The sequence below is a fragment of the Cebus imitator genome, unplaced genomic scaffold, assembly GCF_001604975.1.
Source record: "Cebus imitator isolate Cc_AM_T3 unplaced genomic scaffold, Cebus_imitator-1.0 Scaffold341, whole genome shotgun sequence".
In the NCBI taxonomy this organism is placed as follows: domain Eukaryota; kingdom Metazoa; phylum Chordata; class Mammalia; order Primates; family Cebidae; genus Cebus; species Cebus imitator.
The window spans coordinates 474541-501718 of record NW_016107656.1 but is presented as its reverse complement, the minus strand read 5'-3'; the positions used below and the strand labels follow the sequence as shown (position 1 = coordinate 501718).

The window sequence follows — 27178 nt, the reverse complement described above, 5'->3', positions numbered from 1 at the left end:
TCTTATTTTTTGATATGAAGTCTTGCTCTGTCACCAGGCTGGAGTGCAGTGGTGTGATCTCGGCTCACTGCAGCCTCCGCCTCCCGGTTCCCCTGCCTCAGCCTCCTGAGTAGCTGGGACTACAGACACCCACCACCATGCCTGGCTAATTTTTGTATTTTTAGTAGAGACAGGATTTACCATGTTGGCCAGGCTTATCTTGACCTCCTAACCTCAGGTGATCCGCCTGCCTCAGCCTCCCAAAGTGCTGGGATTACAGGTGTGAGCCACTGCACGTGACCAGATCAGAACTTTTTAAAATTAGTGAAGGATGATGACATGCTACCAACTCTGTGTACATGTTCTTTTTTTAATCTTGCTTCTCAGGAAGAGAACAAAAGTTTCTATCCTCTGTTGTTCTCTTCTTAAGTTTATCTGTTGCATAGTTCCCTCTTTTTGGAACTATTCATATCTTTTCCTTCTGTATGGATTCTCTAAGATAGCTTATAACCAGCAGGTGTAATTTGTATCTTCAAAGTTTATTTTTATATTTGGTAGTTAAATCTTAAAACTTAGAAGAATATGAAAATATTGCATAGTTTTCACTTTGATTTTTAACTGAATTTTTTACTGTTTTTAAATTCGTTTAAATGACAATTGAATCTGTAAGTTTAAAATTGATATTGTTTTTCAAAGTACCGCGTTAAGTATTGTTCATTCAGTATATGTAATACTTAATATTTAAGTGCCATATACTTAGTGGAACCTTCCCAGATGACCTTCACCCATCATCCTTATCCATATTTCTATTATAACACCTACCATGTTGCATTTCATTTGTGTTCACATTAATCTCCTCCACTAGACTGTGAGATTCTTGGGATCAGCGATCATATTCCTTTCCACTTGCCTAATGGATGCAGCTCGCCTGAGAGGACGTTTCTCTAGGCTCTTGGTCTCCTGTCCTCTTAAGAATGAGAGAGGGGACCATGGCACAGTGTGCAGTAAATGCTGGGGTAAAAAATGTTTGTAGAAAGTGATTTATTTAGAGAGAAAGAGAGAAACCAGAGGAGGAGAGAGAAACAGAGAGAGAGAATCCAGAAAGATGGAATCCAGGTGAGGAAAGCAGCTTCCACACTGAGTGGAAGGGAACAGAGAGAGGTGGAGTTTAGGAGGGGAAGACAGGCTTCCTCGAGAGAGTGTGGAAGGGGACTCCAGAGGGAAAATCCAGGAGAGAGAAAGATGGCTTCAACGAAGGGAGTGTTGGTGGAAGGGGACCCAAACATGGAGTCCAAAGGGGTGTGGGAGAAGGGAACTTTTAACCTAGGAGGAACCTCCACCTTCTCTAAGACCCCAGGCCAATGAAAGGAGTTCCTTAGAACTTCCGCTGGAGTGATTTGACTCTTTCTAAACATAAACCGCTAAATCTCCCAGATGAAGAGAGATGGGAAGGGGGCATGGCGCTAGGAAGTTCTTGCCCTTAAAACTACGCCCCCTTGTGGACCCGGAAAGAGAACACATTCCCTCAATACGGTATATATACTTTGATACCATCTGTAATTTCTGTGTCTGTGCAGAAGTTTGGGGAAAAATGAAAGAGGAACTGGAAATGATGCAGACATTTTATAGCTTTGAGGAGAATGAATATTTATGGCTGTATACCAAAAAGCAGTAATTTTTCCACCTTTTAAAAACTCATATATCCCGTCACTTTTTATATACTTCAAGAGCGTCCTCTACCCTTTCTCACTAAAAGTAACCAGGGCTTTTTTGAGAAATGGCTGATTCCAAGTCTGGAGTAGATGCACATGATGAGCTGGAACATCTTGTCACATCAGAAAGCAGAGAAGCTTTGAAAAACTACTGGATTCATGTTATTTACCCAGGAGCCAACTTGAAGCTGTTCCCAGTAACATAAAGAGGGATCATAATGACCAAAACTGACTGAAACACATCAAAATATTAAAGATACATGAGTTTATAATGATACTAAAAATAAATCATAGTCACCCTTGGAGGTTGCTGGGGACCCAATTTATTATTCTGAAAACTGGAGAAAAGAATTTTTTATCCTGCCTCTTCTGTGCAGAATGTAACCAAATAGTTGAAGAGGGCAAGTGTTCAAGGAAGAAATGCTGCTAAGAATTGAAGATGAAATCCTTTCTGTTTATTTATTCATTTAAGAGACTGGGTCTCACTCTCACCCAGGCTGGAATGCAGCAGTGGGATGATCGTGGCTCGCTGCAGCCTCAGCCTCAAGTAGCTGTGGCTGCAGGTCTACTGCCATGCCTGGCTAATTAAAAACACAATTTTTTTAGAGACAGGATCTCACTATGTTGCCTAGGATGGTGTCAAACTCCTAGACCCAGTGATTGTCCCACCTTGGCCTCCCAAAGTGCTGAGATTACAGGTGTGAGCCACTGCACCTGGCCAAAATCTTATAATTGGGACATTCTAATATTACTGTTTAGCACCCCTAATAAAATAGTGTTTCTAAGCAGTGATCATCAGTAGCTACTAAAAATCATTATTTGGATCAAGCTGACAACATCTGAATCTATCAGTCAGTTTTAAAATCACAAAAGACAGGCAGACATTGATGTGTCTCCTGTGTGCTGTGACAGTGGACATCTATGAATGGTCTTACCAAAAATTCATACATGAACTTGCTTTCAGTGAAATGCAGGGGAAATTGATTGACCACAGGGTGCAGTCCAGAATAGGGGAAATTCTATACAAATATCAAGTTTTCTCAAACAAATGGCTAGAAAAAATTTTAAAAGAGGGAAGGGGGCGGATTATTAGAAGAAACCTAAAAGGCTTATCAGCCAAATGAAATACGTGGGCCTTATTTAGATCCTGATTTAAGCTAACTGTACAAAAGTATTTTTGAGACAGGGAAATTTAATGCTATTTGAGTATTGGGTGATACTAAGAACTGATTATTTTAAGGTATGATCATGGCATTGTGGTTACGTTTTTAAGTCCCTGTCTCTTACAGTACATATCGAAATATTTACAGATGAAAAGATGAGTCTGAGACTTGATCTAGTTTGGTAGGGGGAGCAGCTGAGGCATATCGAATGAAAAAAGACTCACCTTGTTAAAGATGGGTGATAAGTATGTGGGAGTTTATTATATTTCCTCTCTATTTTTATATATGTTTAAAATTTTCTAAAATAAAAATTGTAATTAAAAAGTACATTTCCTCTTGTCCTATTTTAATCTTCCCCTGTAAGTTCTTTATGTTTCGCTGTTAAGAAAGTAGTATCTGTAGAGCATAAATAACATGAGTGCACATAAATTATGGTATAGCTGAACTAGAATATTGCTTTTTAATATGAACATATTGAATAATTACAGAGATTATAAAGAATTAAAGGGATTTTTGAGAGCTCAAGAGAATTAAAGAGGAAGACTAAATATGAGTATCAAGCTTTTACAAAGGAAGTGTGGAATTGGATTTAATAGGGAATATAAATTTTAATCTGAGAATTATGACAGAGAGGAGGTGAGAGGAAGATAAAGTCTCTAGGCTTTGGCTTAGAAGGAAGAAGAATTTACTTGGAATGGCGATAAATTTAACTTAAAGCAAAAGCACCAATCAGGTTTGGCAAAAGATAAGGCCTAAATATAAGGAATCGTTAATAAAGATTGCAATTAGCTTTTCAACTTTATTTGAAAAATTAGTATATATCAATTCAGAGTTATAAGTAGGATAAATGGATTTTTATAGCATGTGAGATTTAAATTGTTGGTTTTAGGAAGGGGGAAGTCAAACCTTGCTCACTGTCCTTTACTTTTGTAGTACCTGTTCAAACAATGTGAACTGTCATTTCCTTAACAAGGCATCAGGATGCCTTTTTGTCTCCTTCTTTCTTAATATGATTTTATCTCATATCAAACTGCCTCTGAACATTTTAACTTGATTATTCCTCTTTCTTAAGTCTAAAACTCCCTTTCTGTCAGGGTCTTAATCTTCCAGGCTTATTTGAATTCTTTCTCTCTTGTTACCAAATTATGTTGACAATTTATATTTTTTAAAAATTTATTTCCACCATCACACTCTCGTTACTTCATGTCTTCTAACTGGCCATTTTGTCAAAAGATGTTTCATCTTTTTATTCATCATAGGTATCAATAGACTTCTCTTCCTTGAATACCATTTATGTCTTCTCTGTTCATCTACTTTCGGTAGCTCTCCTCATTGCTTATAATACAGTCCAAACTCTAGTGTGACTCATTTTTCAAAACTCTTTCATTATTTACTTCCAATCTGCTTTTGCAACAATTTGTTCAACAACATTTTCAGTACAAATCTTTAGCTCCAGCCAGATCTGTTCCAGCCACCTTGTATGGAACATGCTTTTACCTAACTCTCACATTTTTGTTCTTGTTTACTTGTGCCATTCTCTTCACCAAGAATTGTTGTTGTTGCTGTTGTTGTTCAAGTTCTACATATTCTATGAAAACCATCAGGCCATATCTTCCTCATTAACCCAGTCCCTTCTTTAGTAGCCTACAATATGAATTCTCTGTTGAACTTCAGTACTACTTAATATTTGGAATGTACTCATGTTGCCTTTTCAGAAATCTGTGGTTTGTCTCCCTGAGTTACAAACTCTTCTAGGGGAAAAGTTTGGTTTTATATGTCTTTGATTTTTCCACAGGCTCACAGTGCTATGCATATAGTAGGTGTTTGGCAAACATTTTCATGGATAATTTATGACTACTGGTTAGTCAGTGTCTTTCGAGAATTTAAAAACAATTTGAGTTTTGGCAGTTTTTTTATTTCTCTGGAGTAGATTTTTATGATGTTATCTAAAAGCAGAGAAAGGAACTAGTTCTTCTGGAGGCTACCTTGAGCTTCCAGACAAAGAGAGAGAGTGAGTTTGCACAAGAGGAAGCATGTGAGGAATTGAGATGACTTTTGTATGAGTTTCAGAACTTTAAATGCTACAAATGTAAATATTTATTCGTTTAAACAAGTTTGTATAGCATTTGAATGTGCAAGCATTATTAGACAATTTTTTCCATTTAGCTTTTTAAAAATGTTTATATAGTATTATATACTTAAGTTGAATGATTATATTTTGTTCAACATTAAAATTGCCTTTTTAGTTAGATTATAATTTTACTGTATCTGTCTGAATCCCTTTTACTCTCTTTATCCATTGTAGCTGCTAAAATGGAACCATGATTTGATTCATTTTGTTAGAGCTTTTCCATTACATTAGTAGCGAGAATTTTTAATTCAATTATTTGCATAAAAATACTTCTCAAATTTAAATATCCAAATATATGTTATAATTGTATTAGCCAGTTACTTGTTAATCATGCATTTGTAGAGATGCAAATATAAGCGTTAGCTTCTGATTGTTAATACCAGGTTGTTTTTATTTTGTTTTCGTAGAATAATAATAACCTGGATGCCTGCTGTGCTGTTCTCTCTCAGGAGAGTACAAGATATCTTTATGGTGAAGGAGACTTGAATTTTTCGGATGATTCTGGAATTTCTGGTCTACGCAATCACATGACTTCTCTCAACTTGGACTTGCAATCACAGAACATTTACCACCATGGAAGAGAAGGAAATAGAATGAATGGAAGTAGGACTCTAACGCACAGCATTAGTGATGGACAACTTCAAGGTGGCCAGTCCAATAATGAACTATTTCAGCAGGAGCCACAGACAGCACCAGCTCAAGTTCCTCAAGGCTTTAATGTTTTTGGAATGTCCAGTTCTTCTGGTGCCTCAAATTCAGTACCACATCTTGGATTTCACTTAGGCAGCAAAGGAACATCCAGCCTTTCTCAACAAACTCCCAGATTTAATCCCATTATGGTAACATTAGCCCCAAATATCCAGACTGGTCGTAATACTCCTACATCTTTGCACATACATGGTGTACCTCCACCTGTACTTAACAGTCCACAGGGAAATTCTATCTATATTAGGCCTTACATTACAACTCCTGGTGGTACAACTCGACAGACACAACAGCATTCTGGCTGGGTATCTCAGTTTAACCCCATGAACCCTCAGCAAGTTTATCAACCTTCACAGCCTGGTCCCTGGACTACTTGTCCTGCATCTAATCCTCTGTCACATACCTCATCTCAACAGCCAAATCAGCAAGGCCACCAGACCTCTCATGTCTACATGCCAATCAGTTCACCTACTACTTCACAACCACCAACCATTCATTCATCTGGTAGCTCACAGTCTTCTTCCCATAGCCAATATAACATTCAGAATATTTCAACAGGACCTCGAAAAAACCAGATTGAAATCAAACTTGAACCCCCACAAAGAAACAATTCTTCAAAACTGCGTTCTTCTGGACCTCGAACTTCTAGCAGTTCCTCTTCAGTCAACAGCCAGACCTTAAATAGAAATCAGCCCACTGTTTACATAGCTGCCAGCCCCCCAAATACGGATGAGCTGATGTCCCGTAGTCAACCTAAGGTCTATATTTCAGCTAATGCCACCACAGGAGATGAACAGGTCATGCGGAATCAGCCCACACTCTTCATATCCACAAACTCTGGAGCATCTGCTGCCGCCAGGAACATGTCTGGGCAAGTGAGCATGGGTCCTGCCTTTATTCACCACCACCCACCCAAAAGTCGAGCAATAGGCAATAACTCTGCCACCTCTCCTCGAGTGGTAGTCACTCAGCCCAATACGAAATACACTTTCAAAATTACGGTTTCTCCCAATAAACCCCCTGCAGTTTCACCAGGGGTGGTGTCCCCTACCTTTGAACTTACAAATCTTCTAAACCATCCTGATCATTATGTAGAAACAGAGAATATTCAGCACCTCACAGACCCGACATTAGCACATGTGGATAGAATAAGTGAAACACGGAAACTGAGTATGGGATCTGATGATGCTGCATACACACAAGGTAATATGAATACTGACGGTGGGATAGTTTTCCATGCTGGGCTTGTTGGTGTACATTTTTCACAGCAGAAATGGGTATTAGCATTATTATTGCATTGTTTAAATATTGCCCCAAATAATGTTATCTTAACGTTTGAGAGTATTCATATACATTTTAATTTTATTTTATTATTATAAAACTGCAAGTTTGAATAATTGGCGTATCAGCTCTTCAGAGTAATCAGCCTGGTTGGTTGGTTTGTTAATGTTTATGACACTTTTCAGTTAATCTTGTACCTGTGGTGATGCTGACTTTCCCTTTAAATTTTCTGTAAAAATTTCTGGAAACACATTTTAATGAGCAACTAGTTAACTCTCTTGACTAATATGGTAACTTGCCTTCTTTGACCAGATATTTGAAGAATAAGTAATTCTTGGCTGGCCATGGTGGCTCACGCCTATAATTCCAGTACTTTGGGAGGCCGACGTGGGAGGATCATTTGAGCCCAGGAATTTGAAACCAGCTGGGGCAACACAGGAAGACTCTGTCTCTACAAAAAAGTTTTGAAATTAGCCAGACATGGTGGCACGCATCTGTAGTCCCAGTTAACTCGGTAGACTTAGTTAGGTAGGAGGATAGCTTGAGCCCAGGAGTTTGAAGGTTAGAGTGAGCTATGACCATACTACTCCGCTCCAGCCTGGGCAACAGAGTGAAACCCTTTTCTCCGGGGTAGGGGGTGGGGAATTCTTCATTTTTCTAATATAACATTTTAGTCTTATTTTATATTAAAATCTATTGCTGCTAAGTCTTAGAATAATTTATCTCAAAGAGAAATTTGAATCTTGTTCCTGGTATTTGTCCCTTTCATCCTCCCTTAAATGCTGGTTAAGATATTTCTTTTTATTTGGAATTACAAGGACATTACTTTTAAATCTATTTTGATTGATTGCCCTTTTCTGAAATAGACTAGTTGATATTGACATAATACTAAATTATATCTATATTAATTCAAATAGAGAAATTTCTGCTATATGTTTTATCTGACTTAAGTTATGTGATTTTCAGTAGGACTGTTTAATTCATTTAGATAAGAAGGTGGAAGTTGTTCGTTTTCTTGAATTTTTATGTCAGTCTGTAGATAAACTGAGTCTTTTAGAGTAAGGGCATCTCTTAGCCATCTATGTATCTGCAGTGAATCGTTTGATATATCAGATGTAAGTTGGAAATACATCACCCTCAGGCAGCATGCAGCCCCTACTATCACTAGTATCCTCATCCTTTTTTACATTTCTGATACAGTGATTTTACTGCTGAGTCTCTTAGGGGGTCCTAATTGTTTTGGCTTATTTTATGTTTTTAACATATTGTTAATCCAAGCTTGGTTGTGGTGCTTTCAAATTCCATTATCATTCATGGAGCTTTAAAAAAATTAGCTGGGTACAGTGATACCCCCCAGTAGTCCCTACTTCTCAGAAAGCTGAGGTGAGAGGACTGCTTGAGCCCAGAAGTTTGAGGCTGCAGGCCACCACTGCCCTCCAGCCTGGGCAACATACTGAGGCCGCCCCCCACTCAAAAATAAAGTACCAGGGCTCAGCCCAAACTTAACTAAAGTGAAGCCTAGGTATGCGTGTGCATGTTATTTGTGTGTGTGCATGTTAGGGGTACATGAGTGATACCACAGTCTTCTGCCCATAGCCAGTGGGCAGAATTGCCCTAGAAATTGTGTTAAAACTTTGATTTTCCTGGCCAGGCACAGTGGCTCACGCCTGTAATGCCAGCACTTTGGGAGGCCAAGGCAGATGGATCATGAGGTCAAGAGATCAAGACTAGCCTGGGCAACATGATGAAACCCCATCTCTACTAAAAATAAAAAAATTAGCCAGGCATGGTGGCACATGCCTACAGTCCCAGCTACTGCGGAGGCTGAGGCAGGAGAATTGCTCGAACCTGGGAGGCGGAGGTTGCAGTGAGCCAAGATCGTGTCATTGCACTCCAGCCTGGTGACAGAGTGAGACTCCTCTCAAAAAAAAAAAAAAAAAAAAAAAACTTTCGTTTTCCATATATCTGTGATTAACTACAAACATTTTTGTGTCTTTACAGCAATTTATAAATGTTATATACTATTTTTTTTTTCACTGATAACTTATTTGTCCCCTTCTCCCAAAGTCGTCTTCTCTTCGTCTCCTTCCATCAAAACATCAGGTTTCCTATGTTTGGATAGTTGCTGATTTTTAAGTAGCAATTTTTTTATGAAGATAATTTGGTAAGGGAAATTTTTAAGTAAAGTAGGCATTCACATTTAATAATATTAAAAAGACATTCATATTTAACTAGAATATGAAAGTATGATGTTTCTTAAACTTCCTATCTCCAATTCCCCTCCTCCTATTCCTTTTTTCTTTTTTGAGATAGGGTCGCGCTCTGACATCCAAACTGGAGTGCAGTGGCATGTTCGCAGCTCCCTGTAGCCTCAGCCTCCTGGGCTCAAGTGATCCTCTCACCTTAGCCTCCCTAGTAGGTGGACTACAGGTGCACACCACCACATCCAGCTAACTTTTTGTATTTTTTTGCAGAGACAACATCTCCCTATGTTGCCCAGGCTGGTCTTGAACTTCTGGGCTCAAATGATGTGCCTGCCTTAGTCTCCCAAAGTGCTGGGATTACAGGTGTGACCTCCATACCTGGTCTGTGACTTCTTACCACACCCATCATTACTACTCTGGTCTGAGCCATCATCACCTTTCAAATGGATTATTGCAGTGACCTACCTGGTCTCACCCTTGCCTCCTGTGGTTTTCTTTCAACTCAGCATCCAGGGAGATATTATTAAAAACATGCATCAGATCATATCACTTTTCTGCACATAATCACTTTCTATTTCATTCAGAGTAAAAGCTATGAAGCCTTACAGGATAGGCAGCTTCTCCCCCCATCTCTTTTCCTTTTGCTCACCACCTGCTCACTGTGTTCCAACCCTCCTGGCCTTCTTACTCTCTTCCTTAAACATAGAAGGCAAACCTTAGGGCCTTTAACTTGCACTAGTATTATTTTTCAGATTAAACCATTGAAGAACAGATACGTTAAGTAACTTGTCAAAGAACAAGTGGCTTAGTCAAAATCCTAACTAGGAAGTTAGCAAAGCCCACAACCTTAACCACTACAATATAATGTCTTTCTTTACTGATTTTCAAAATACACCCTCTGGAAAGATACTTCAAGTATATCTTGTAGCTTCATGCATAGCCAATGTACAACAGACACTGTGGGGGCCACATGTGCCTCAATTTGAGAGCTAAAAAATCCATTAATTAAAAAAAAAAAAAAACAGGCAACCTTAGGGAAAGATAGGACAGTAAATAGATAACAACAAGTAGAAATAACTTGAAACAGTAAAATAACGCCTGGATAGAACCAGAGAGCACCTTCAGAAGGTACTTGAAAGTAAAGATAAAAAAACTTTCTGTTGAGAGAAGTCTCTGGCTTGAGAGCTTAAAGCCTACCGAGAAAGCAGGTTTCTCCAGAATCTGCCACTCAAATTACTTCTCTTAACTAACAGCCTTCAGACAGCTCTAAACCTTGATAATCATCTTCTTTAAACGTACATACAGAATTTTGTAACATTTATATGACTACATAGTCTTGCATTATCTGTGTGTGTGTGTGCACACTGTTTTGGGGTTGGTGCTGTTTTCCAACTTTTCTTCCCCTTGTTTCTGTTTACTGTGTAACTGGTATTGATCCAGATGGACCTATCACCCAGTGACACAAATCTTTTTTTTTCTTTTTTTTTTTTTTTGTTTGATATGGAGCTTCACTGTCACCCAGGCTGGAGTACAGTGGCACGATCTTGGCTCACTGCAACCTCCGCCTCCCAGGTTCAATTCTCCTGCCTCAGCCTCCTGAGTAGCTGAGATTACAGGCACACACCACCACGCCCAGCTAGTTTTTGTATTTTTAGTAGAGACAGGGTTTTGCCATATTGGCCAGGTTGGTCTCAAACTCCTGACCTCAGGTGATCCACCTGCCTCAGCCTCCCAAAGTGCTGGGATTACAAGCATGAGCCACTGGGCCCAGTTTAGTGACACAGTCGTGATCTAGTGTTACATTGACTTAATTCAAGACAAAAGAGGCCTTCGCTGGAAAATAACGTCTTTTCTGCTTTTACCCTACGTAGTTCACAAACACTCTCAGCAGTTATTAAATGGGGTGGGCTGAATAATCCTAATCTTTAAGCAAGGATCTTTTCTAAGCTCTGAGTGGTATGGGTAAGAAAAAGAAAATAAGTATCTCTGTCTCCTGCAATGAAACTGCTCTTTCTAATTCTCCTGGAAATACTGTTTTAGAGTAGAAAAATAAGTTGAGCCAGGTAGTAGAATCATAGGAAAATATTTTTTCCAAATTGAGGAGGGAACATACATACATAAATTTGGTAACCAAAATGCATTCTTTTTCTTTTAATATCCACCATTTGAAATCTAAAAATACTATGATAAAAATTGTTAAAAATGAAAATTTCTGTTGGTGAAAGAAATAGTTTGATACACCCTCTGCTATAGAGGGAGCCAAAGAAAAAGAAGTAAATTAATGAAACATCAAGATCCCACTCATTTCAGCACTAAGCCTAACTATCAGCACCACCATCCCTCCTAAAGGAAATAAACTTGATTCCTTAAGGATCGAGTACTACAGGAATCAGACAAAAATGAGTACCATTAAGGTTAAAGAGAAATTTTCAGTTTAAAATTTGTAGATATGAAGAAAATTCTTATTTTACGCATTAAGAACATAAATAGAAGTGAAATTTTCTTATTGGTAGTCAGTGGGCACATATAGCTACATTTTCCCCCCTTGAGTCATACCGCCCAACTCTAGCTTCCAAAAAATATTGAAAACTATCATTCAGCATATTCTGAGACATTCTAGTTTCGTCTCTTCATAGTGATATGCCTGTTATAACACTGGCAACTTTCATAGGTATGGAGGACAAAGTGCATTATGCATTCCAACAAATTTTCATGGTGGAGAGAAAAAAGGCCCACTTTCTTATTTTGCTGCAGGAGCCAGGAGCTCTTTAAAAAACTAACATTACTGCCAAATACGATTTCCACAGAAATCCATCTGTGGTATTGACTTAGCTGGTAAACTGTTTTTATTATTTAAAAAAATTACATATATAAAATTAAAAATATTTTTAGTGATACTTTAATTTTTTTTTCCTAGTTATGTTTAAGGTCCTACCGTATAGTGTTAAGCAGCAGCCTTGACTTTGAACCTAAAATACAAATACAAGTAAGAAAAATTATGAGTTGAAAATTAGCTTCTTGGACTTTGTGTTTCTCATTCCTTACTATTTTTCACTAGTACATCTCTCCAAATCACATTTCTTTTTAATGAGATTTAATAAAAAATGCTCCTTATGGCACAAAGTCAGTGAACAAGATATTATTTTCAAAAGAATTTTACTTCATTCAGATTCTAAAACATATACTTTGTTTAACTTTATGTATCTGTCAATTAGAAATGCCTTTTTGTTCTGTGTTGACGCTGAAATCACATTATTAAATAACAGCCTGGTTCAAAAGCATGTGCCTGTAATTCCAGCTACTCTGGAGTCTGAGGCAGGAAGACTGCTTGAGTACATGAGTTCAAGACCAGGCAAGGCAATGTAGCAAGCTTTTGTCTCTAAAATAATAAACTCAATAATTAAGACTAGTTGATATTGGACCACTTACAGAATTTTTTTTTTCAAATTATCCCCAGTACTTGTTACTTGTAAGTTCTTTCCAGTCTTAAGACTAAATACCTTTTTAATTTGGGATAAATGTCAGGGTTGAAAGAGACTTTAAAGGGCATGAAGAATTCTGGTCCAGAGCTTATCCAGTCCATGTACCCATGCAGCCTATCAAGTGTAAATCCATTCTATACTTTAATTCCTATGAGACACAAGCTGCCTTTTAAGGTAGCATATTCTGTTTTTGGAGAGCTCTACCTACTAGCTAGTTATTTCTTCCATTAAACCAATACCTTTAAAAAGTGTTATGAAAATAACACACATAATAAAAGAAATTTTTAAAAACAGAAATACAATAAAAATGTGTCTCCTTTCAACCTTTGACCTGTTACTTCCTCTAGCTTTTCCATTATTTAACTGTTAGAGGTTTTTTCCATTGGCAGTTGTTTATCCCCTTCCCATTATATTCACTCAGCCCCTTCCCGTTATATTCTCCTTCCCATTACATTCATTCCCTTATATTCACATACACATACGTATGTGTATGTATGTATGTGTGTACACATACAGTTTTTAAAGCAGGAACACAGTATGCCCATGGGTCTGTGAGCATGTGGGATTATACAATATATACATATTCTACAACATGTCTGACAGACATTTACTAAATGTGAGAACAATACATATTTGGTTAATATATTAAGATATTTAAATCTGTTTTATTCTTTAAATTTTTTAATGTTTAGTCATTTTAACAGCTTTATTGAGATGTTAATATACAGTGAAGTTGACTTACAGTATATGTCAGTTTTTATTCACTCATATGTACATACGTCACCAAGCCAGTAGAATTCCATCTCCTCAAAGGAAACCTCATAACCTCCCTATCCCATTGCCCCCCACCCTCAGCACTAGGCAACTATAATCTACTTTATGTCTCTATAAATTTACATATTCTGGACACTTGATATAAAATGGAATCTGATCTTTTGTGACTCATCCATGGTGTAGCAACATGTCTGTTCCTTTTCTATGGCCAAGTATGCCGTTATGTAAATATACTGCATTTTGTTTCTTCATTCATCAGTTGACAGACATTTTTTTTTCACCTTTCAGCAGTGGAATTGTTGCCATACTGTTTTCCAAAGTGACTGTACCATTTTGCGTTCTCACCAGCTGTGTATGAGGATTTTGATTTCTCTACATTTTCACCACCACTTTTATCTGACTTTGTGTCACTTGCCATCCTTGTGGCTGCAAGTATTTCATTATGGTGTTGATTTGCATTTCCCTATTGGCTAATGATGTCAAGCATCATTTCATGTGCTGCTTATTGGCGATTTGCATATTTTCTTTGGAGAAATGCCTATTCATAGCTTTTGCCTATTTTCAAATTAGGTTATTCGTCTTTATCATTAACTTCTACATCTTTATTGTTCTATGATTTTTTTGTTCATTCTAGAAATAAGTACCTTAAATGATTTGCAATTTTCTACCATTCCGTGTATTGTCTTCTCACTTTCTTGATAGTGCCTTTTAAGCACAAGTTTTTTCTTTGGCTGAAGTACAAACTCTATGCATTTTTTCTTTTATTGCTCTTGCTTTTGGTGTCCTAAGAATCAGTTTCTAAATCTGAGGTCATGAAGGGAAAAGATGGTAAATCTTTACCCCTATTTTCTCTCCTAAGAGTTATATAGTTTTAGTTTTTATATTCTGGTCTTTGATCTTTCATCCATTCTGATTTACTTCTATATCATGGCATGAGGCATAAGAATCCAGCTTCATTCTTTTGCATGTGGCTATCCAAGTATCTCAGCAGCACCATTTTTTGAAAAGACTTTTTCTCCTCATTGAGTAATCTTGGCACACCTGTAAAAACCCAGTTGATTGAGCTGGGCGCGATGGCTCACGCCCTAATCCTAGCACTTTAGGAGGCTGAGTCGGGCGGATCACGAGGTCAGGAGTTCGAGACCAGCCTGGCCAACATGGTGAAAGACTGTCTCTACTAAAAATATAAAAATTAGCCAGGCATGGTGGCAGGCGCCTGTTATCCCAGCTACTCAGGAGGCTAAGGCAGGTTAATCACTTCAAACCAGAAGGCGAAGGTTACAGTGAGCCGAGATCACGCCACTGCACTCCAGCCAGGGCGAAAGAGCAAAACTCCATCCCAAAAAAAAGAAAAAAAACAGTTGACCATAAAAATGTGAGTTCATTGCTGGACTCTCAGTTCTTTTCCATTGTTCTATATGCCTTAAGTAGTTACTACTCTTGTTTTTACAAACAGTGCTGCAATAAAAATTCTTGTGTATACATATTTGTACCCATATCCAAGTATCTTGGCAGACTGTGAAATTACTAGGAGTGAAACTGCTGTGTCCAAGGATATATGTGTTTTTAATTTTGATAGAAAGGCCATGTCTTAAAAACAACAAAAGTTTTTTTCGAGCTCACATTTCTTGTCCAATATAGATTAGCTGGTGGCCTCTGTTCCTCATCATTCTCACCCAGAGACCCAGGTTAAGGGAAACTCCATCTCTGTGCTTCCATGACCAAGGAAACATAGCAGGTAAGCAGTGGCTCTGTAAGCCTCTGCTTCAACGCATGTTACTCTGTAGCTAAAACAAAGCACATAGCCACACATAATTCACTGGAAACAGGGCAGCACAGTTCTACCACATACCTGGGAGACAGAGAGCCAGAACAATGTGGGGAAGGACACTAACAGCTGCCAGTAAATGTTGACAGTTTCAATTTTGAGGCTCTCTATAGATTTTACCAGTTTATGCTCCCGTACTTATAAATGGGGAACATTTTTGGTAATATTTATAAGAATATTCTTTCCTTCTTCCCTTCCCCACTCATGTTTGTAGGTGATTGAAAAAAATATGTCAGTTTAATAAGTAAAAATATATTGTTGCTTTGGGTTTTTTAAATTTTTATCTTTTTGGGGGGAGCTTAAATTAAATTTCCATCTTTAAATATGATTGAGGTTGAACATCTTTTCATGTGTTCTTTTTCCAACAATTTGTATTTATCACCTCGTTAACTTGCCTATTTTTGTAAAATGCTTAGTCTATTCTTTCTACTTTGTTATTACTTTTAACTTAGTCACTAAAATTTTTCTGCCATATGAATTTTTTACTTTTACGTATTCAGACTTCTCAGTCTTTTACTCTAATGGCTTGTGTGGGTTTTGAGTGTTATTTAGAAAGCCTTTCCCTATTCAAAGATTTTGAAAAAAGAATAACAAATCTTATGGTGTATTTTCTCTTTGGTATTACCTTGAAACCATATTGAACCGGTCTCATGGCATCCCTTCAGAAACTTGGAAACAGCTACCATATCTTCTTTTAAAGCATAAACCTTTCTAAGCCATGAACAGTCCCACTTCCCATATGGTTCATCCTGTTACATTGTTTTGAGGCTCTTGATACCTCTATCCTGTTTTCATTCTGTCTAAAATAAAAGTTTTAGATAATATCTGTATCTTAATGCTGTAAGATTACATGCACAGTCTCAATTATGTAAAATAAAGGCCAGCAAATTATTATCTAGCAAGAGATCTCACCAGTTATAAAATGACAAAAATCCGTCTCTTATTAATACCTTTTTATAATTTAAATTTCTTAAAAATAATTACACAGATGAAACATCATTCCTCATACTTTTGTTTTATATCTGTTGCCCAGATTACGGGCCTAGTTGCAGCACTGTTACAAGATCTGACTTCAAACTGCCTTTAAAAATGACAAAATAGATTAAAACAGTTTGCTTTAAAGTTATAATTGCCATCTTTGAATCTTTTTATGACTCAATCACCAAATAAGTAACTATGGTAATACAGTGATATATAAAACAGATACGATTCCTGCTGTCAACAAAGTTACAGCCTGGAATAATCTTAATTTATTTTAGAAGCTGACATTGTACTTTCCTAGGTACAATGACTTAGTTAGGCATGACTTAGGCTTGTGTCTGACTTAGACATGTAAAATTGTCATCACAGACAAAAAAAACAAAAAGATGCTAGAAGTACCTATTAGATTTTTGAAAACTCCTGGAGAAATTTGATATTATTTACAGTAAAGAATAACTAAAATTGGGCCGGGCATGGTGGCTCACGCCTGTAATCCAAGCACTTTGGAGGCCAAGGTGGGAGGATCACCTGAGGTCGGGAGTTCAAGACCACCCCAAACCAAAATGGTAAACCCCGGTCTAAAAAAAAAAAAAAAAAGAAAAAAGAATAACTAAAATTAATAAAACTAACACCATCTAGAACTTCAAGTGTGTTTTTTAAATTTCAAATAAATTCAGTAAGAAATTTTCTCCATTGTTCATGAGCTGACAAAAGTTGGGTAAGTACTGAGCTTTCTGTATAAAACATTTTGAATGCTTGCAGCAGTGGTTTAAGAGCCCTGGTGCTTGAATTTGCTTAGTACTCATTTTAACAACCACAAGAGAGCATTACATGCTTGAATTACCTTTATCCATTAAAATTTAACTTTGAAAGTTTTAAAAGATACTGAATATTTTTTCTTTACCTGCAGTATATAATCAAGGTGCTAAATATACCACTTACTTTATTTCCTTGGTAGAACCAGCATTATATAAAAAAATCATCTGTCTGCAGCATCAGCATCTTAAAAGTCTTGCCATATTTTGTAATGCATTAAATCTTGTTAAGTAAAAAACAGTAAAGCTAAGGAGACATCAAAATAAATGTCAAGTTTTTGTTTTATCAGTTTCTATTTCTTGGACTTAAAATTTATATTTTGCTCAATTCATTAAAAATCAAATTGTCATTATTTTACATTTAATAGATCTTTAGTGCCTACAGTTTTCAAGGTGTAAGATGTTAAGTGGCATAAAATTGAATTCGGTTTTTACCCTCAGAGCTTTAGGTTTAATAGAAAAATATATTTGATAATGAAAAACCTGAAATGCTTAATTTTTCCAATTGCAAGATGAAATGAACTAGTCTAACAAAAAAAAGATTATCTTTTAATGTGGTGATGATTTATAAATACAAAGTAATAATATGTAACCTCTTGAAATTGTTTCCTTAACTTTATTTCTGTCCTTCACACTTCACTCATGATAATTTTATTTAATGCCTTTTGAAAAGGTACAAAATTTAACTTCATTACTTTTCAGATTATCTTGAATTTCAGAATAGTGAAAACTTAATGTATATTTGGCTGAATAAGTAAAACATCATTACAGTGTAAATATCACAGATGAAATTGTAGCAAGCCTTTATGCCTTATTATTATGGTTTAACTACTTGTATATAATTAGATATTTTAATTTTAACAGGGTATACATATTTTTATACATACATTTATATATACTCAATATATATTGTTGTATATTTCTGCATGTAATTACATATATGTATTATAAAACATTATATATAGATCTATATCAAGCTTCATTGTAGCTTTTTAAATATATTTATGCTGTTTTATCGCCTTTAAATTGTTTTCTGCTAACTTCTTGTTTGATAAATAAGGCTTTCACTGACAACATGTAGACTACCAACACCTCTTATTTTCTCTCCACTTCTCTACCCAACTTGTGTCATCTTTATTTTTACTTCCATAATATGTATTCATAGTAGGTAATGTTCACATTTTGTTTATAATTTTTGTCTCAGTCTGTTCAGGCTGCTGTAACAAAGTACTGAGTAATTTATGAATAGAAATGTATTGTTCACAATTCTAGATGCTGGGAAGTCCAAGATCAAGGCACCAGCACATTTGGTGTCTGGTGAGGGCCGTTTCCTCATAGTTGGTATTTTCTCTGTGTCCTCATATGGCAGAAAGGAGAGAGGGGGAGAACAAGCCACCCCAGGCCTCTTTGATAAGGACACTAATCCCCTTCCAGGGCACAGAGCCCTCCCTACTTAATGACTTCCCAAAGGCCTTACCTTCTTAACACCGTCACAGTGGGGTTTATGTTTCAACGTGCAAATTTCGGAGGAACAAAAACACCTAGACCATAGCAGTTATTTATTGTGCTTGGTTTGTAGGTTGATTATAAAAGCGGAAACTTAATAAATGGTGCAAAGGGGTGGGTGGGTGTGTGTGTGTGTGTGTGTGGGTGTGTGTGTGTGTGTGTCAGACTATTAAATGTTCACGGCAGAGCCCAATCATTTATCTGTTTTCCTTGGAATTTTTAATTTTTGTTGTTCTTGTTTTCTGCCTTTATCATATCCTTTCGGCACCTCCAAGATATCATCTGTTCCTTTTTCCTGGAGTCCTTTCTTCCCTGTCATAAATTAGTGTCACCATTCTCAGATCTTATGTTATCATCCTTCTTGGTTTTTGCCTTCATTTTGCTAGAATGTTTCTTTAAGTATTTTCCTAATGAGACTTTGGAGCTAAATTCTCTTAAATCCTTAAATATCTGGAAATCCCCTCATATTTTTAGCTAGATATAGAATTCTTGGTTGAATATCATTTCTCCTCAGAAAAATGTTGTGATTTCTTTATCCCTGAGGAAATCTGATGTCAGTATGATTCTTCTACCTTTGTATGTGATCTACTTTTTTTCTTTCTGGAAATTTTTAAGATCTTTCTTTGTCTTTAGTAGTCTGAAATTTTACAATGGTGTACGTTGTTTTTTCTTTTTTAGTCACCCTGTCCTACATTTAGTGGACTTTTCCATTTTAGAGGCTAGTATCTCCCTTCAGCCCTGGGGAAATTCTTTTCTGATCCCCAAGGTGGTTTTTCCATTGTCCCTTTCTAGATCTTCTCTTGTTCAGCTATTTAATGCTATCAATTTCTCATTAAATCTTCAGCATATTTCATATCTTTGTCTTTCTTAGGGGTGTCCGGGACAGGGTGTCACTGTTGCCCAAGCTGGAGTACAGTGGTGCTATCTTGTCTCACTGCAGCCTCAACTTCCCAGGCTCAAGTGATCCTTGCACCTCAGCCTCTCAAGTAACTGGGACTACAGGCATGTACCACCATGCCTGGCTAATTTTTTAATTTTTTTGTAGAGAAAGTGTCTCCCTTTGTTGCCCAGGCTGGTGAAACTCCTAGGCTCAAATGACTCTCCCTCTTAGGCCTCCCCAAAGGGCTGACATTACAGGCGTGAGCCACCATATCTGGCCCCTCTTTGTCTTTCCATTCTACATTTTAGGAGATTTCCTTAAATTTTTTCCCATCTCACATATGAAATTTTCATTTTAGCAGTGATGTTTTTACTTTCCGAGAGCTAGTTTGATTCTTTTTCAAAGAAGATTATTGTTTTATGGGTACAATAGTGTCTTAAATCTCTTAATGGTATTAATCAGAATTTAAGTTCTCATCTCTCTAACTGTCTTGTCTTCACTTAATCTGGGTTTAGTTTTTTTTCTTTGTTTATGCACCCCTTTCACATTCATATCAGATTTTCTTCAAGTATGAGGTGATCCTTGGCTGTTAGTTTATATTTTAAGGATGAAGTACTATAAAGGCTGGCTGAAAGCCCTGGGTATGAAAGTGAGACTTATCATTTGGCTAACTTGGCTTTATGGTGAATAAGTGAAGACTCAGCTACAACAAGAGTTGTCCCTCATCACCACCTAGTGTTCTGTGTATAGGGGGGTCAGGGTGGGAAATGAGGGGGTGGAGGAGAGACTTAAAAATAAACCTGCAGCTACCTGCCCTTTAGGATAGGGAGAGGTTGACTGTTCCATAGACAGATAGCTAATTAAGCCTCTGTGTTCTGGCCCAGTCCTAACTCCTGCCTTCTGTTGTTACCTGCACTTTCCAAAGTCAAGAGCCTTTTTAGGTTTCTGCAGGGCAGATGGGCTGCCATTTAGTCTACAGCACCCTCCTTGTCCATGAGACTTCAGCTTTCTCCACTCCTTCAATTGGCTGTCATTCCATCTGTTTCTAGCCTTCCAGAAACTTGTTGACATCTGTTGTCAGTTAATTGCCTTCTTCTTAATTGTTGGTGGATTATACCTTTTTCATTCATACCACATTTTTATGGGGTTTCAGGAGACAGAAGTTTCTTTCAGTATAATGTTCAGTCAGCCATCTTTAAACAAAAGGCCTGGCTAATGTAATTAAGCCGGTATTTATCTATAGGTAAATAAATCACAAAGATAGAGAATTTTTTTTTCTTTATTGAAGTCTGTGTAACAAATCATCCCTCTGTCTGAGTATCTATTACTAGATTGTGCATGAGCCTAGTTCATCTATATGTGTGGTTTGTATGATTTTGTTTATAACTTTTTCTTTGCATGCCAATACAAACAGAAACCAAAAAAACAGTATAAGTGATTATCTCTTCACTATTTACAGTCATTCTTTATAACTTAGATATGAATTTCTAGTTTCACCTAATAATATTGGCCCTTATATTGTAAGCTCTGCCTCTCTTTCCAACCTATCTTCTTTTGGGCCCTTGAAGTATAATCGTCTTTTTCTTTCTCTCTATTCAGCACTAAACCTTTTTAAATTTAGTGGAGGCTACTTAGAGCAAAAGCTGTATTTGCTATTTAATTATCCTTCAGTATGAGTCTAATAACGTTTCATAATGGGTATTAGGTATTATTTTGTACAGTCAGGGTTAAATTTGCAGATAAAACTCAGAAGAGTTTAGACTTAGCTGAATTTTTATAGTGATTTTTAGAAATTCACTTTGACCCCTTTTCTCTGTGTAATTCATCTTTCTCAGATTCCTATCAAAATCTCAAACTGCAAATGAAAAGTGAACTAAACACATAAAAATTCAGCCACTTAGAAGAAAAAAATGCTAAGAAATAGAGAACCACTTTCCTTGCATATTCATATCATTTTTAGCTTGTTTATAACAGTCATACCTAGACAGATCAACCAACTAGGTATGTCATTTCTAAATAACATAGTCATTATAACTCTAAAATTTTGTTTAAACTTGAAATAAATGCCTCATAAATAAGTTGTAAGTAATTGTAAGTGGATTTGCAATATTTTACTTTAGATTTTCAGACTGATCATAAGAGATACCTTGCCTTTACTCCCAAAGGTAAGCCACATCTTCAGCCATTGCTAAAACCCCTTTCTTTGTGAATTTCTAAGGATGCAGTACTTATTTCAGAAATATTCTGAAGAATTTACTCTTTAACCTCAAAACACCTCACAATCATATGTGTAGCAACTGTGGCTCCTTCAAGTCTCCTAAATCATCTTTGAATGAGATTTCTGCCTGCTGTTAAAGTCAGTCTCCTACTAATATTGGCCTTCTGTGTATCTCTCAAACTCTGTGATTTACTGTCCTGTTTTGATAGAAACATTAGGAATATAGGATTGGGGGTTGCTGGTGGAGCTGTGACTGGGAGAATGTTCAGCCTTACCCTGGAATGTATGCTTGATGATGTATTAGTTGGAAAACAAATTAGATTTTTTAAAACTGTATAATAGTTTTATTTTTCTCACTTTACTATTTTTACATTTTATGGACCAATATTCTTTATCTGCGTGAAAATAGAAAACAGTTTTATATAAAATTAAAAATTAAAACCACAAAGAAATGCATAATTGTCATTATGACGGTGTAAGTGTCGATGTCGTTATTTAAAGAGTAAAAATGTATGCAAAATTCCTCCTCCCTTTTACAAAAGATTGAGAATTTTTTTTTTCCTGGCAGCAAGTGAAATATTGAAGTACTAATATTTTTACACTCTTTAGATCTGAAGACATTAAGTTAGTCACAGATTTGTTTTGCAGTTATGAATTTTAAAACACTTTTGTGCTATTTCAAGTTTTTTCTTAAAGGCAGTAGCATAAAATCATGAATATGGAAAACAGCAGACCTCATAAAAATATTTGGTGGTATAATTCTTTTTGTATCATACTTGCGTATCACCATTAATCAGGAGAGAAAACGACTAAATTATTTTTTCCTAATTAAATGGCACAGACTGATAAAAAATAGATGTGATCAGTCATTATCTGAAGATCAACCACACATAGCAGTTCTGCCTGATGTGTTTGATTTTCTGATGCCAACACAGATATTTAGACTTTAGGCTAGCAAGATATGTAAGAAAGTTGGCTCAATAAAAACTTCACATGGAAAACAAGTTTTAAAAGAAAAAGGAACATTAAACTTCTAAGATACAAATGACGACCAATAATTTTATCTTTCTTCCTTTGAAGATACTGTAAATTCTATGAAAAATTAATTTGTAAAAACACAACAAAGAATGAATAACATGAATTTTATTTTCTTTTACAATATAAGTTTTTTTTTAATAGAAGAAAAAACTACCTGGCTTTCTGGTAACTGTAACCTCAGTAAGTAAAACAAATATATATAAGTTGAGGCAAAGTAATGAGTTTCTTGAATCAACTGGAGAAAGTCATATTACTTTACCTATGTCATGTATAAATGATGGTAGTAAGTGAAGAAAAAAGAAAAAGCATCTGGTCATGTATGAGGACTGTCTGTATTCAAATTATGATGAGAAATAAAATGAAAATTGCCAAAAAAATGAATAAAATATGATTTTTTTAAAAGCATATGGGAATCGCATAGATGAGAAAACATTTTCATTCTAGGGATCTAAAACAAATGTGTTTCTGGGTTTAAAAACACACATACACACACACACACATACAATTAATTGAGATATGTCTGTCGTCTCGGCTAAAACTTTAATATATGTTTCCCTAAAAGCATTTTAAATATGAAAGCCAAGATTCCTCAGCTCTTGATGATATACCAGAAGGAGGGTATATTTTATTATATTTTTAAAACTACAAGCATCTTGTCAACTCCCTAGGCCATAAGAGGATGGTACAAAACCTTCCTAGCTGTCTATTTGTCATCTGAAGCTAGAGCTTCTGTATATTATTTTATATTGTTATTTTACTCAGCTACTCTTACAACCACAGTGTCCAAATTGTACTAATAATTTGTCACTATATTCTCTTTCAAAAAAGTAAAAATGGAAACATAAATTTTACTCTGCTCAGATATCCATTACAGAAAGGACTTAATATAATAATATAAATGAATTAAAAGAACGTGTTGTAGTAAAATTATGCTTTAAGATTACCTGAGAAAGAGATCAAAGATCCCTCCTCTCTCTCTCCTCCCTTCGTTGTCCTTAAGATTTCTGTCTCTTATGATTCACTCCAAACCAGTACCAGAATGGCTAACAAGTCCATCTTGCCTGTATTACCATGCCCTTTGTCACCCAGGCTGGAGTGCAATGGTGCGATCTCGGCTCACTGGAACCTCCACCTCCCAGGTTCAAGCAATTCTCCTGCCTCAGCCTCCCGAGTACTTGGGACTACAGGCACACACCACCACACTCGGCTAATTTTTTTGTATTTTTAGTAGAGACAGAGTTTTACCGTGTTAGGATGGTCTCCATCTCCTGACCTCGTGATCCGCCCCCAACCTCAGCCTCCCAAAATGCTAGGATTACAGGCATGAGCCACCGCGCTTTTTAAGGGGACAGATTTAAAGAAAACAGTGAAGGAGGTGCATAAATATTTGAGAATCAACCTTCTCAAATCTGTAAGAGGATTAATAGCTATCTGCCAATCTCATATTATAATTCATGCTTAATACTTTAAACAACAAAAAGAGTAAAGAAAAACACATTTCTAGCCTTTTTCGTTTAGTGTTAGCTTATGTAAGCAATGTCAAATATGCAAAAATTATTTAATTTGAACCTTAAAATGAGTTATTTAATAATTTTTCTTCTGCATATCTTTATGCCTTCATATATGTTTATTATAAAATGATCAATTACATATGTGTGTGTGTATATATATATATGCACACAGATATAATATTCAAAAGAAAAAACAAGTGGAAAAGTATTGTTTTAAAGAGAAAACTGCCTATAACAGAGATCAAATTTTCCTTTTAAAACTGTTTGCAAGTAATTTGCTAGTGCCTTGAAAGGTAAAATACTGCTGACTGATTTAAAGTCTTTACTAATCAGAAACACAGGAATATAAGCTGCTTTGCATAATAAACTGGCACTGTAGGAAAATTTTTTTTAAAACAAAAGGCCATAACAAACCAAACCGTTATTTGTTATTTGAGGTATATACCTTTTCAGTTTTTTAAATCTCTAAGAGGAAAACAGATCATTTTAGAATTATTGCAATTACAATTAAATGCCTCTCTCAAAATAATTTAAATCCTTGGTCTGACATGAATAATCGATAACAGAAAATCCTTAAAACTGGCTTGAGTTAATAAGCCAGATTTAAACCTGGATCTCCTCCTTCAGCACTGCTCTTTTGCCAGTCAACTTCTTACTGTCCTTTGCTTGCAAGTATATAAATAACCTAATACTCTTAGTTTAGTAATTTATTAAAGTAATTTTATTCGATATGAACATTTTAGCTCTGCTTGATTAGATGAAACAGGCACACATGCTTTAGCCGAGAAATTCCATTTTCTGGTTCTATGTAAAGCAGCAGAGAGGGGAAACAGTTACATTTTCAAAAATAGTTAAGCCAGACTGTTTCCTGGAGATACTTCATTTGTTTTTCATTTTCAGATACTGCTGGCTCTTTTTGGTAGGGCTACACGTTACTACTGTCCAGTTTAGCTTTCCTGACTGTTAACAGACTATTCCCCAATGAACCTGCCTCCACACTGCAGACATTGTGGAGATCCTTTAACATATACGTATTCTGAAATATATGCTCAAAGTAAAAAGATTCAAATTCACAAGAGTATGAAATATTTATTTAAAAAATCATGCATCAGATTGTACAATCTAGAAATAAAAGAAGATTCAAATTTGGTAATAAAAGAGCTATTTTCTCTTAACATTTTAAGAAAGACTTTGGAGTCCCAGAATGTCCTGGGGCTCAATTATCCTTCTCCGTTTGCAGAGAAGCAGTAGCTAGAGCTACTGTGACTAGCTGGGCAATTCCATGGAGCTGCATCTTTGCAAGTTTCTTCTGTTCACCATTCTGCTGCACTGTATCCAGTAAGAGTCTTCAAGTCACAGACAAACGTGTACACAAATCTCTCGCCTTGATACAAATCATGCCCCCATTGTAGTAATACCTTAATGCATGACTGAGTTTCTCATAGTTCATCATAGGCTGATTTTTACATTGTCCCCATTTTTGTGCAACCAGTTCAGGCTGATTTAGCTTAAATTCGCCCTTATCACCAACCCAAGAAATAGAGTCTCGAGCATCCTTTATCAGTAAGAAGTTCTAGCAAAAACTGCCATAGTTGAATTTGACCATTTTTTCCTGTTCTGTTCCCAGGCAAGCTTCTATCTTCTCCTGAAATCCTCAGAGCTCTTTGTACTTTAGCTGCCTTTGCACTACCATTTATAACTTTTAATAGTAGTAGGTGTAGGTGTGGTGGATTGCACTGATGTTGGAATAATTTGCACACGTTGATCAGTTGTAACTATTTCATTCATCTGTTGTTCTTGATTTGTCAATACATATTTTCAGAGAAGTTCCAGATGACTCCAGAGAATTTCTCCTGGAGGAACCCACTGAAAAAAATCTTGGTTGGGACTACATAATTCTCTTCTGGAAATGTTGAGTGTGGTGAGGTCTATATCGGTTATGCTGAATTCCTTCATTACCCAACCATCCAATGCAGGACTTTGTGGATCACTGTATGGGATCATAGAATATCCCAAGGCATTCTTGTTCTTTTCTATAGCCTTCCAGTGCAGCAGCCCATCTTGTTTACTTGTTCTGAAGTTTCATCTGAAATGTTTGTGATGTATTCTGTGCCATCAAGAGTTATCACTTGAGCTTCTTTAACAAGATGTGCTTCTGATTCAGCATGGTGAGCATCTGGATCAATAACACCTTCAACAGTGTCCACAGGTTTAACAGTTTCAAGGATGTTTAACTTTGGTTCAATTCCTTGGTAAAAAATTACCTGTACACTAAGCTGTACAGTTCCATCTGTCTTCATTCCTTGGTCAAATAAACTTTGTTCTGGATCCAGCTAGGTGTCTTGCAGGCAAATGTCATGAGCATCCAGAGAACACTGTAGTCTTGGTTCTAGCAGTTTCTTTAAATTGCCTATTGGTTCATTGATGTCTGTGGCCTGGCTTACACATTCAGCTGGTATGTAGGTTTGTTCTACAGTGCTTTCTTCTGTGCACTCTTGTTTCTGTGTTCCATTAATCTCAATTTCTGTCAGCTCCTCTGCTTTTCTTTTAGTCATGGCTGAAGTATTTCAAAGGATCTCTCCCTCCACTTCCTCCTCCTGTTTGGCTTCTGTCTCACCTAGAGCCATCCGATTGCAGACTGTCTCTGAGACGCTTCCTGTCTGGTAAGCGTCAGATGACCATAAACTAGATTATTTTTATGATTTTCCATACAGAGAGTTGTATACTAGCATTTTTTTCCTTTTTATCATTAAGTAAAGCGCATTTTCATCTCATATATTTTGACCTAAAGTCAGATTTTTTCTGAAATAGATACATGAAGCTGCCCTCAAGATTTTCTGTCTTTGGTTTTCAGCACTTTGACTATAATGTGTCTAGGTGTTTTGTTTTAGCATTATTTGGCAAATCTATGGGCTTCTTAGATCTGTGATCTGTTGTGTTTCATTAATGTTGGAAAATTTTTGGTCTTTA

The 27178-nt window shown here is 36.4% G+C and overlaps 1 protein-coding gene and 1 pseudogene across 4 annotated transcripts in view; one reads left to right on the top strand and one right to left on the bottom strand.

Annotated features, from left to right (window-relative positions):
- The window catches only part of TAB2 (TGF-beta activated kinase 1 (MAP3K7) binding protein 2), an 89389-nt gene that overhangs the window by 46599 nt on the left and 15612 nt on the right, over positions 1 to 27178 (top strand). For all 4 annotated transcript variants that reach the window (XM_017505754.2, XM_037730371.1, XM_017505756.2 and 1 more), the window contains one exon: positions 5393 to 6893. In XM_017505754.2, the coding sequence (XP_017361243.1) occupies positions 5393 to 6893 (1501 nt within the window). The remainder of the gene's footprint in view (positions 1 to 5392; positions 6894 to 27178) is intronic.
- Positions 24368 to 26867, bottom strand: LOC108287390 (annotated as a pseudogene).